General features: G+C 42.5%; 1 protein-coding gene across 1 annotated transcript in view; it reads left to right on the top strand.

The window, feature by feature from the left end:
- Positions 1–13,286, top strand: part of vps39 (VPS39 subunit of HOPS complex) — a 128,560-nt gene that overhangs the window by 66,369 nt on the left and 48,905 nt on the right. Inside the window, exons 11-13 of the mRNA XM_068039685.1 lie at positions 4,685–4,814; positions 5,378–5,520; positions 7,054–7,194. Of these exons, the coding sequence (XP_067895786.1) occupies positions 4,685–4,814; positions 5,378–5,520; positions 7,054–7,194 (414 nt within the window). The remainder of the gene's footprint in view (positions 1–4,684; positions 4,815–5,377; positions 5,521–7,053; positions 7,195–13,286) is intronic.

Here is a 13,286-nt window from a genome sequence, read left to right on the forward strand (position 1 = left end):
CCTTTGGCTAACAAAAATCTTACCAATTTCAGTTTTAAAATTAACTATTGATCAAGCATCAGTTGCTGTTTGTAGAAGAGAGTTCCAAACTTGTACAACCCTTTGTGGATGATTGTGGATAATTTCGCTCCTGAAAGGTTTCTCTCTCAATTTTAGACTGTGCCCCCTAGTCCTAGACTTTTTTTAACTAGTGGAAGTACTTTCTCTCTATCTACCCTATCTCTTTCCCTTTAATATCTTGAAAACTTTGATTGAATCACTCCTGAACCTGCTAAGTTCCAGGGAATACAACTCAACTTTGTCATCTTTCCGAGTAATTTAACCCTTGGAGTCCAGGTATCATTCTGGTTAATCAATGCTGCGCTCCCTGCAAGGCCAGTATATTCTTCCTAAGATGTGGTGCCCAGAACTGCTCACAGTTCTCCACATGTGGTCTAACCAGGGCTTTATATAGCTGAAACATGACTTTTGCCCCCTTGTATTCTAGTCCTGTAGAGATAAAGGCCAGCATTTCATTAGCCTTTTTGATTATTTTCTGTACCTGTTCATGATATTTTAATGATCTATGTACCTGGACCTTTGAATCTCTTTGGGCCTGCACTGTTTATAGCGTTTCACCATTTAGAAAGTACCCTGTTCTATTCTTCTTGGGTCCAAAGTGAATGACCTCGCATTTTCCTACATTGAAATCTACTTGCCCAATCGCTTAATCTATCAATATCTCTTAATAATTTTATGCTTCTGTCTACAGCTGCTTACAATACTGCCTATCTTTGTGCCATTAGCAAATTTGGGCATGTGGCTTTTGATCCCGTCTAAATTATTAAGAAATACAGTGAGGCCCGAATACAGGTCCTTGTAGCATCCTGCTAATGAGAGTACCTGTCCATTATCCCCACTCTCTGTCTTCTGCTGCTCAGTCAATTTCCTAACCAGGCCAAAAATTTGCCTTCAATTCCATGAGCTTCAACTTCAGCTCAAAGTCTGTTATGACGGACTTTATCAAATGCCTTCTGGATGTCCATATAAATAACGTTGATAGGCATTCCCCGTCCGCTACTTTTGTCACCTCTTCAAAAAATATTCAGTCAGGTTTGTCAGGCATGACCAACCCTTCACAAATCCATGCTTACTCGCTCTAATCAGCCAAAATGTTCAAAGCGCTTAGTCACCCTGTCTTAAATTATAGACTAGCAATTTTGCAACTCAGATATTAGGTTAACTGCTCTATAATTCCCTGGTTTCCCTCTGTCACTTTTCTTAAATTGTAAAGTGACATGCACAATTTTCTAATCTAAAGGAACAGTTCCCGAATCGAGAGAACTTTGGAAGATTATAATTAAGGTATCTGAAATGTTCTCGCCTACTTCCTTTAAAACCCTGGGATGGAAAGCATCTGGCCCTGGAAATTTGTCACTCTTTAGTGCCATTATTTTGGTAATAACTGTTACTTTGCTGACATTAATTTTGGTGAGTCCCTGTCCCTGAGTCAAAATTAGTTTCCTTGGCATGTCTGGCATATTGACAATGTTGCCCAGGTCTTGCTGCATATGGGCATAGACTGCTTCATTATCTGCAGAATTGCAAATAGAACTGAACACTGTGTGCAATCACCAGCGAAAAGCCCTACTTCTGACCTTACAACGGCGGGAAGGTCATTGATGAAGCAGCTGAAGGTAATTGGACCTAAAGCACTGCTCTGAGAAACCCATGAAGTGATGTCCTGGGGCCTCCAACAACCACAACCATCTTCCTTTATGACTCCACCCACTGGAGAGTTTTCCCTCCTCTCTGTCCACTTCAATTTTACTCGGACTCTTTGGTGCCACGCTGAGTCAAATGCTGCCTTGATGTTAAGGGCAGTCACCCTCACCTGAAATTCAGCACTTTTGTCCTTATTTGCACTGAGGTTGTAATGGGGTCTACAGACAAGAACCCAAACAAAGCATCGGTTAGCAGGTTATTGGTAAGTGATATTAGGTCATTGATAGCACCTTCCAACATTTTGCTACTGATCGAGAGTAGGCTAATAGGATGGTAAATGGCAGATTTGTCCTCCTTTTTGTTGACAAGAGGTACTTGGGAAATTTTCCATATTGTTGGGTAGAAGCTGATATCGCTGTACTGGAGCTGCTTGGCTAGAGGTGCAGTTAATTCTGGAGCACCACCTTTAGTAGTACAAATGGTATTTGTGATGGTGGAGACCTCAGAAAGAGGCGAAGAATGACTGGATATGGCAGGACTGCAGAGCTTTGGCCTAATCCATTGTTTGTGGGAGTACTTAGCTCTGTCTAAAGTATGCTACTTTTATTGTTCAGCATGCTGAACAGTCCTGTGTTGTAGCTTCATCTGGTTGCCGCCTTATTTTCAAGTATGCCTGCTGTTGCTCTTGCATTATCTTCGGCACTCTTCATTGAGCCAGGGTTGATCATCTGGCTTGATGGTGATTGAGGGAGGGAAATGTCAGGCCATGAGGTTATAGGTTGGTGGTATACAGTTCTGTTGCTGGTGGCTGAGGGCCACAGTTCCTCATGGAATGCTCAATTTTGAGCTAAAACCATTAATCTATTCCACTTAGCATGGCAGTAGTGCCACACAATAGGATGGAGGGTTCCTTCATTGTAAAGACAGGACTTGGTCGCCACAAGGACTGTGCAGTGATCACTCCTACCAATGGACAGATAAGTTAGTGAGGACAAGGTGAAGTAGATTATTTCCTCATGTTCGTTGTCTCACTACCAGCTGCAAGCCCAGTCTGGCAGCTATGTCAGTACTCGATCAGTGGGTACTACTGAGCCACTCAGAGTGATGGAGTATGTTCTGTGCCCTTGATATCCTTGGCGCTTCCTGCAAGTGGTGTTCAACATGGAGGAGTACTGATCCATCAGCTGAGGGTGGTGATAATCAGCAGAAGGTTTTCTTGTCCCCATGTTTGACCTGAGCTATGAGATTTCGTTGGGTTCAGAGTCAAGGTTGAGAATTCCCTGGGCCAGTCCCACATGACTGCATACCACTGTGCCCCCACCTCTGGTGAATCTGTCCTGTTGGAGATGGTGACTGGGAGTTTTAAACCTTTCCTGATGGGTATGATCCTATGACTGTGTCAGGCAGGTTTTGTTCTTATTCTTTGTAGCAGTTTGATAGAATGGAGTGACTTTCAGGTCACTTCAGTTCTGATGAAAGGTCACAGACCTGAAGTGTTAATTTTGTTTCTCTCTCCACAGATGCTGCCCGACCTGCTGAGTATTTCCAGCACTTTGTTTTTATTTCAGATTTCCAGCATCTGCAGTATTTTGCTTTTGACTTTTTTTTATTATTATAGAGTCGCCACTTTGGTGTGGGACTGGAGTTGTGTGAAGGCCAGACCAGTTAAAAGATATTCGTGAACCAGTTTTTATACAACAATCCTACATGTCACTTTTTCAGTTGTTTCAAATTTCAAACTGTCATGGTGGGGTTTGATCTCGTGTTCTCTGGATTACGAGTTGAGTGATATAAGGACTATGCTACCACTTAGCAACAGGTCGCCAACATGAATATTCACCGATGAAGGGTCACTGACCCGAAACGTTAACTCTGCTTCTCTTTCCACAGATGCTGCCAGACCTGCTGAGTGGTTCCAGCATTTCTTGTAGATATTATATATGAATATTCACCTACCTGAATAAAATGAATGTTGGGTGGCAGTAAATAATATCTGATTGTGATCTGAATGATTTAAGCTGGTGACATCTTCTGTTTACCCCAGGAGCTGCAGATTGTTTATCCCCTTGCATTTTATACCTTGTACATGTTCTTGATGAACCGAACGAGTTTCTGCAAAGTGAGCTGGCTTCGGAGCTCACTTAATGGGGTACATAATCTTTGCAGATTTTGCATCTCATACACCTGCAATAGCACCGCAGCCTCACAGCTTCAGCGACCCAGGTTCAGTTCTGGGTACTGCCTGTGCGGAGTTTGCAAATTCTCCCTGTGACCACGTGGTTTTCCGCCTTGTGCTCTGGTTTCCTCCCACAGCCAAAGACTTGCAGGTTGATAGGTAAATTGGCCATTGTAAATTGCCCCTAGTGTAGTTAGGTGGTAGGAGAATGGTGCAGATGTGGTAGGGAATATAGGGTTAATGTAGGATTCGTATAAATGGGTGGTTGATGGTCGGCACAGACTCGGTGGGCCGAAGGGCCTGTTTCAGTGCTGTATCTCCAAATAAATAAAAAATAATTGACGTTTGCAAAGTGTGAATTGCATGATGTTTAAGAATTCACTTATAATGAGGCAGATAGTTTAGGGAATTAAAATACTGCAGGTACCATTTTCTGCAGCCACAAAATTGTGGAGCACTTGGTCCTAGATACTCTTCAGATTGCACCAATACTCTTTGCTGTCTCCCCCGTGGAACATTTGGTGGGAAGCTGATATGTTGGAGACCTTCTGGTAGACATGTCATATAGCATAGGCCTTAATGTGCCACCAGATACATGCAGCACATTTTGGGCAAGTTGGAGTTCATGAGATGTGAACAAAGGAAGGCTGATTCCTGCACTTACTTGATTCCAATCGAAATTTTCATTAGTGGATTGCTTTTTCGTCGGGGGCTGGATGTCCTGTGGTAATTTTCTCAAAAAAAAAAGGTGACAGCCCACCCATCCTTGAGTATTTGTCTGAAGAATTGCTGTTTGTGTTTCAGAAAATGAAGGATGACTCAGACAGTGATAAGTGGCAGCAGATTCACCACATTCAGAACCTGTTTGCTTTCAATCTTTTCTGCCAAAAACGCTTTGATGACTCCATGCAGGTTTTTGCTAAGCTTGGCACAGGTGAGCATGTGGCTTTTTTAAAAAACGGTTGATCCAAGGTCCACAGTGCTGGGCAACATTGGGATTCAAAAGAGATGATGAGTTGAAGCCCTTGTTAACATACTTATAATTCTTGCTTCCCCTTCTAGAATCATGCATTAGTGATTAGGTGATGCCAAGCTTGAGTTTTAAATGTTAATGTGAAAGAGAGAGAGAGAGAAAGAAAGAAGTAAGACAGTGGAGGTGCTGAGAAGTAATGAGTCGGAATTGGAAACTGTATGATGAGATTTGATTTCAACATGTGAGGATGCAAAGGAGGGTGTAATACTGTGAATTTGGTGCTTGCAAGAAATGAGAGGTATAATTTCAGAGAGAAACTATCTACAAACTGAAGGGGTGTGAAAGAGGTTTGGATTGCAAATGTTCACTTTTTAAGGGTTACAGAAGCAGTGAGAAGTACTGAATTTGGACAATTGTAAAGTTGTTGGTCTCTGCTGAAGTTATTGGATGGTCTTTGTTTCCAGGTGGAGCTGTATTAAATTCACTGTGCTTTTTTATTAAATGTATTGCATTTGATTTATCAGATCCCACTCATGTAATTGGGCTGTACCCAGACCTGTTGCCGGCTGACTACAGGAAACAACTTCAGTACCCAAATCCTCTTCCCACATTATCCACTGCAGAACTGGAGAAAGCACATTTAGCACTCATAGACTACTTGACGCAGGTAAATGCATCTGTGGAATCATGACTGAACTGATTTAAATACACCCAGGAAGGGGCTTGTATATAACTAAAGGTGAATGAATGACCCTGGGGCTTAAAACCTGCCTGATTTGAATGCAGCTGGAGAGCTTGTTCAATGTCTGTCATGAGTAAATAAACCTGAAAGAGTAGGCTGCTTGGTATTACTGAATGCACTAGGCAGGGAATTTTATACAGCGATGATCATAGAATCATAGAGAGATACAGCACTGAAACAGGCCCTTCGGCCCATCGAGTCTGTGCTGACCATTAACCACCCATTTATACTAATCCTACATTAATCCCATATTCCCTACTACATCCCCATCTTCCCTCAATTCTCCTACCACCTACCTATACTAGGGGCAATTTACAATGGCCAATTTGCCTATCAACCTGCAAGTCTTTGGCTGTGGGAGGAGACCAGAGCACCCGGTGGAAACCCACGCGGTCACAGGGAGAACTTGCAAACTCTGCATAGGCAGTACCCAGAACCTGGGTCGCTGGAGCTGTGAGGCTGCAGTGCTAGCCACCGCACCACTGTGCCGCCCTGTGATATAAGTGAATGCGCCAGGGTTTGGAGATGGGAGGAAATTTGGTATACTACCTGGTATGAGTGAACAAAATTGAACTTCAGGTGCTTTGTGTTATCTATGAGAAGACATGCCGAACATCTAATGTGGGTGAACGTATACAGGAACTTGTGGAATCAAGTATGCAGTGATGTAATAGGAAGGTTCCCTGTGGGTTTAAAGTCAAAATTCTGGTGGTGGTGTAAGCCAGGGGTCAGCAACCTTTTTTTTTTAACCTGAAGAGACTTTTTTTTTAAATGGCCAAAAATAAAAGCTATTGGGAGCTGCAAAGCAAAATTTCAGCATTTTTAAACCAAATACTTGGAAAATTGCCAAGTGTCTCTGGTAGAATGCATAATTTACATTTCTAATGAATAAAATACATGTATTTAATTTATGTATCAATATAAAAAAATCTATTACAATAGACCTAACTCTGAATTATCATTTTTTGGACTTTTTTTAAACTTATTTTGTCAGTAAAGACATCTTTGAAACAAACTGTAACTTAAGGTGTGTAAAATTAAGACAATTTTGTCAGCTATTATTTCTTGTAATTTGAAAGAAAAGCTTCTAATTGCACATTGAGAATAATTTATTGTCTCAGTTATATTAGAAATAATAATGGTAGCAACCATAAATCCTGTTCATCGAACCAAAGGCATTATCTATAACCGTGGTGTCGCTATACCACTTAAACAGATTTATTTAAAGCACGATAATTTTTGTTAAAATAATCATTTGAAGCTATAAAAAGCTATCTTCACAATAAAAACAAGGCTTTTACTTTTGTTGACATAATTATTTCAGGCTTTTTTACATTAATGTGATCCAACTGGTAAAGGTTGGGAGCCGCAGGTCAGATGTCAAAGAACCGCAGGTTGCAAACCCCTGGAGTAAGCCTTTATTAACATGTTGTTTATAATTCTTGCCATTCCTCCAAGAAACGAACCCATTTGGTAAAACAGCTGCATGATTCAGATCCTTCTACCACATCACCCCTCATGGAAGGAACCCCAATCATCAAGTCAAAGAAAAAATTGCTTCAGATCATCGACACGACATTACTGAAGTGTTACCTTCACGTGAGTAGGGCAATAAGTCCAACTTTAAAGACAAGATGAATGTTATATTTTCTTCAGTTTTTTTTTAAAGGTCTTAACCTGGAATGAGTATAGTTTTGTGTGAGGCTGCCTTCCTTTTGATGCTTGCCCTCCTACTCGCTCTTCATTGTTCAATCTAAACGACAGGTGTGAGCAAGACATTCAAGGTCTAGGAATGGTCATCAGGAACAGGATTTATCCCCTCTCTGTGCCAGGTCCTTTGGTCCCAACTGCTACCCTGCCTAAGATAAGCTAATTCAGCAAAGATTGAGATTTGAGCCTGCAATCTTCTAGTCTGTGTAGCTTGGAACCACATTGTATGGTGCATGTGCCCACTGCGATATCATTATGGGGCAATTAGTAAGGGAGGGACTATGTATGGTACATATCCACAAAGATGTTACTGAATATCCAAGTCCAGGTCATTAATATGTATCAAAAAGAGCACTGGGCCTAATACTGACCCCTAGGGAACACCACTGTACCTCCCTCCAGTCTATAAAAAAAACAACAGTTCATTACTGCTTTCTCCTTTCTGTACCTTAGCCAATTTTGTATCCATGCTGCCACTACCCGCTTAATCCCATCGACTTCAATTTTGTTAACAAATCTATTATGTGGTACTTGTCAAATGCTTTTTGAAAGTCCATATGTATAGCATTAGCTGCATTATCCTCATTAATCCTCTCTCTTTATCATAAAACTCAATCAAGTTAGTCAAACGTGATTAACCTTTAACAAGTCCATGCTGACTTTCACTTATTAGTCTACACTTTTCCAAATGCCAATTAATTTTGTCCTGGATTATTGTGTCTCAAAGTTTACCCATCACCAGCATTAAGCTGACTGGCCTTTAAGTTGCTGGGTTTATCCCTTTATTGAAAAGAAGTGGAACATTTGCAGTCTTCCGGTCCTGTGGCATCACGCCATATCCAAGGAAAAGGATTGTGGCCAGGGCCTCCACAATTTCGACCCTTACTTCCCTCACTAATTTGGGTGCATCCCATCTGGACCAGGTGACTTTTTTACTTTGAGGACAGGCAATCTTTTAAGTACCTCTTTATTTTTATCCTATCCAATATTGCTACTGCCTCCTTCTTTACTGCCAGATTCACATTATCCTCCTCTTGTGAAGACAGATGCTAAGTGCTCATTTAGTACCTCACCCATACCCTCTGTCTCCACAAGAAATCTCCCTTTTGGTCACTAATTGGCCACATCCTTGCTTTGATGATCCATTTACTGTTTATGTTTTATGTTAGCTGCTGATCTATTCTCTCTCTCTTTGCCCCACTTAATTCTTTTTTTTAGATATCTGTACTTTCTACTGTATTATGAACCTTATAGTTGTCATAAGTTGCCTTTTTCTCTGTCATTTTAACTTTTCTCTCTCATCGTCCAGGAAGCTCTAGCTTTGGTGCCCTTCCTTGAACATGGGAATTTGTCTGCCCGTCTTAAACTGTCTCGCATTTGAAACGTTAACGTTTCAGGTGTGTGACCTTTCATCAGAACTGTGAACTTTCATATGATGAAAGGTCATACACCTGAAAAGTTAACTCTGTTTCTCTCTCCACAGATGCTGTCAGACCTGCTGAGTGTTTACGGCATTTTCTGTTTTTAGATCAAGAAAGTTCTCTTGTACACATTTGATGAATTCCTCCCCCTCTTTGCCCTTTACACTGTTACTATCCCAGTCTAAATTAGGATAATTGAAATCCCCCATTATCACTACTCTGTGGTTCTTGCATCTCTGTAATTTGCCTGCAAATTTGCTCCTCTATCCCCTTCCTGCTATTTGGTGGCCTGTAGTGTACACTCAGCAGTGTAATAACTCCTCTAATATTAATTCTAACCAAATAGATTCTGTCTTTGACCCCTTAACTAAATCATCCCTCTCCAGTGCTATAACAGTTCTTTGATCAATACTGCAAACCCTCTCTTCCTTTTTTTTCTTCCTTTTCTTTTTTGAATATCCTGTAGCCAGGAATACTAAGTTCCTAATCTTCTTCTTCTTTGAGCCAAGTTTCTGTTATTGCCGCTATCTCATAGTTCTATTTGGTGACTTGTGCCTGCAGCTTACCAACTATATTTGCCACACTATGTGCATTAATATACATGCACTCCAAACCCACCTTAGGCTGCCTTGCATTTGTCCCCCGTCTGATCCCTCCTATTTCTGAGCTGTTCTTTAGTACTATTTATGCCACCCAGTCCTCTGTGTACATTGTTTCCCCTCTCTAATGTTTCACCCCCATGTCCCTCACCCTGCCAAATTAGTTTAAACCCTCCATCACAGCACTAGTTATGAACATACAAATCAGGAGCAGGAGTAGGCCACTCGGCCCCTTGAGCCGGCTCCGCCATTCAATAAGATCATTGCGAATCTGATTGTAACCTCAACTCCACATTCCCGCCTCGCCTACCCCCAATAACCTGTCACCCCCTTGCTTATCACGAATCTTCTCTACCTCTCCCTTAAAAATATTCACAGACTCAGCTTCCACCGCCTTTTGCGGAGAGAGTTCCAAAGACTCAACCCTCTGAGAGAGAAAATTTCTCCTCATCTCTGTCTAAATGGGCGACACCTTATTTTTAAACAGTGACCCCTAGTTCTAGATTCTCCCACAATACTCATGGGTTTGAATCCCACCATGGCAGATGGTGAAATTTGAATTCAATTTATAAATCTGGAATTAAAAAAAGCTAGTCTAATAATGACCATAAAACCATTGTCGATTATTGTAAAAACCCATCTGGTTCACTCATGTCCTTGAGGGAAGGAAATTTGCCATCCTGACCTGGTCTGGCCTACATGTGACTCCAGACCCGCAGCAGTGTGGTTGACTCTTTTTTTAAAAAAAAAGCCCTCTGAAATGGCCTAGCAAGCCAATCAGTTCAAGGGTAATTAGGAATGGGCAATAAATGCCGGCCTAGCCAGTAACACCCACATCCCACAAACGAATAAAAAAAAGAGGAACCATCCTGTCCACATCCACCCTGTCAAGACCACTCAGAATCTGATATGTTTCAATCAAGTCGCCTCTTACTCTTCTAAATTCCAGCAGATACAAGCCTAGTCTATCCAACCTTTCCTCATAAGACAACCTGCCCATTCCAGGTATTTGTTTAGTAAATCTCCTCTGAACTGCTTCCAATGCATTTACATCCTTCCTTACATAAGGACACCAATACTTTATACAGTACTCCAGATGTGGTCTCACCAATGCCCCGTATAACTAAAGCATAACCTCCCTACTTTTGTATTCAATTCCCCTTGTAAGAAACGATAACATTCTATTAGCTTTCCTTGCTGTACCTGCATACTAACCTTTTGCGATTCATGCACAGGGACACCCAGATCCCTCTGCATCTCAGAGCTCTGCAATTTCTCACCATTTAGATAATATGCTTTTTTATCCTTCCTGTCAAAATAGACAATTTCACATTTTCCCAATTATACTCCATTTGCCAAATTATTGCTCACTCACAACCTATCTATATCCCTTTGTAGCCTCCTTTATGTCCTCTTCACAGCTTACTTTCCTACCTATCTTTGATTCATCAGCAAATTTAGCAACCATACCTTCGGTCCCTTCATCCAAGTCTTCTATCTAAATTGTAAAAAGTTGAGACCCCAACATGGATCTCTGCGACGCACCAGTCGATGCGTCTTGCCAACCAGAAAATTACCCATTTATGGTACACTCTGTTTCCTGTTAGCTAGCCATTCTTCTATCCATGCCAAAACGTTATCCTCTACGCCATGAGCTTTTATTTTCCACAATAATCTTTGATGTGGCACCTTATCGAATGCCTTCTGGAAATCTAAGTACAGTACATCCACCGGTTCCGCTTTATCCATAGCACATGTTACTACTTCAGAGAACTCCAATAAATTGGTTAAACATGATTACCCTTTGGCTGTGTTTGCTGACAGCGCAATCACTAGGTGATGTAGTACTTGCACATGCGCAAATGCAGGCTCTTCAACTGGAACGTCAGTGTCTGCAATGTTTTGGCAGCTGCCAGGATCAAAGATGGCGCTGCTCAGTTTATCACAGGAAATGCTTAAGGCTAGATTGTTCGAGCAAACGAACCTTACATTAAGTTGGCTAGAAGCCCAGTACTATGTAGTTTAGGATACTAACTGTAATCCCCAGATCCATTTAATATTTCATAAAATTCCCTTTGCGTTTAAAAGGATTAATGATTGAATTTCCATTGGAAGATAGTGAAATGGGATCCTGATCGATGGAAAAGAAAATTGGGCAGAGTATAAAATGTGCTGCCAGTTGGTTATTGTGATTCATTTAAATGACTGACCAGGACTGATTTCACCCGAATGCAGCTACTAGCTCCTGCCCCACTGGCCATTCTCCCCCCTTGGCAACTCGCTTTCTCTCCCTCCTCCTCACCTACCGCTCCCCCCCTCAGCCGCTCGCTGGTCCTCCCCCCACTCTCCTGGCCGACTGCTTCCCGCTCGCGCCACCCTGCTGTCCGGCCGCTCACTCCCCTCTTCCCCTCCCTCCCTCCAGCCACTTGCTCTAGGCCACACTGCTTCCCTCCACTCGTTCCCATGTTTGATCAGTCTCCATGCGCGGCCCGAAGAAGCAAGGGGTGATGAGGCGACATAGGAGCGAATGGTCGAGAGGAGGGAAGCAGCGCGTCCTAAAGCTAGTGGCTGGAGGGAGGGCAGGGAGGCGGGGTGGCACGAATGGAGAACGTTCGGCCAGGGGAACGGAGGGGAGCAGCGAGGTCTGGAGCGAGTGGCTGAGAGGAGGAAGCGTCGAGGCCTGGAGCGAGTTGCCGAGGGGGGAGAGCAGCTAGTGAGGCAGGAGCGAGTGACGGGGGTTGAGCTCCAGCCCCAAAGTCTCCCATTCAGCTGCTTTCTCCAACCGAGCGGGAGGCTGGTTACCCAATGACGTTTTATCGAGCATCTGCAAAGGTGGACCAGGTTTGGATATGCGATGACGCGCGCCAGTTAGTCCTGGCAAGATGTAGCTGCACGTGTGCGCAGCTTAGTGCACTCCGATGACGTCAGCGGAGTCACTTTGTTTCCCTTTCACAAAACAGTGTTGACACTGCCTGACTACCTTGAATTTTTCTAAGTGTTCTGCTGTAACGTCTTTAATAATAGCTTCGAACATTTTCCTGATGGCAGATGTTAAGCTAACTGGCCTGAGGTTTCCTGCTTTCTGTCTCCCTTTTTGAATAAAGGAGATAAGTTGGCTATTTTCCAATGTAATGGAACCTTCCTCGAATCTAGGGAATTTTGGAAAATCAAAACCAACGCATCAACTATTTCACTAACCACTTGTTTTAAGACTCTAGGATGAAGTCCATCAGGAACTGGGGACTTGGCAACCCGCAGCTCCAACAATTTGCTCAGCGCCACTTCCCTGGTGCTTGTATTTTTCTTGAGTTCCTCTCTCCCTTCCATTTTCTGATTTACAGATATTTCTGGGATGTTACTTGTATCCTCTATATCCCACAAGCAAAGTTCTTTTGAGGTGCACCTTGAGCAGGTCCTTCCTGCTCCAGAGCTGGCCCCAGGAGTTTGAAGTCCTCCATCCTGCACCATTTCTCCAGGCACACGTTAACTTGCTATTTCTATACTCACTAATGTGGTGCTGGGAGTTAAAAAACAACTTGTATTTATATAGCACCTTTCACGAATACAGAATGTCCCAAAGTGATTAACAGCCAATGCTGTCACTTTTAAAATGCAGTCACTTTTGTAATGTAGGAAACACAGTAGTCAATTTATGCACAGCAAGCTCCCACAAACAGCAATGTGATAATGGCCAGATAATTTTTTTTACGATGTTGATTAAGGGATAAATATTGTCCAGGACACCAGGGATAACTCCCCTGCTTGTCTTTGCAGTAGTACCATAAGATTTTTTACGTCCCAATGAGAGGATAGATGGAGCCTCGGTTTAATGTTTCATCAGACAGACAGCACGTCCAACACTGCAGCACTTCCTCAGTGCTGCACTCGAGTGTCAGCCTTAATTTTTGTGCTCAAGTCCTGGAATGGGACTTGATCCCTCAATCTTCTGACTCAGGCAACA

Source organism: Heterodontus francisci, chromosome 9, assembly GCF_036365525.1.
Source record: "Heterodontus francisci isolate sHetFra1 chromosome 9, sHetFra1.hap1, whole genome shotgun sequence".
Taxonomy (NCBI): Eukaryota; Metazoa; Chordata; class Chondrichthyes; order Heterodontiformes; family Heterodontidae; genus Heterodontus; species Heterodontus francisci.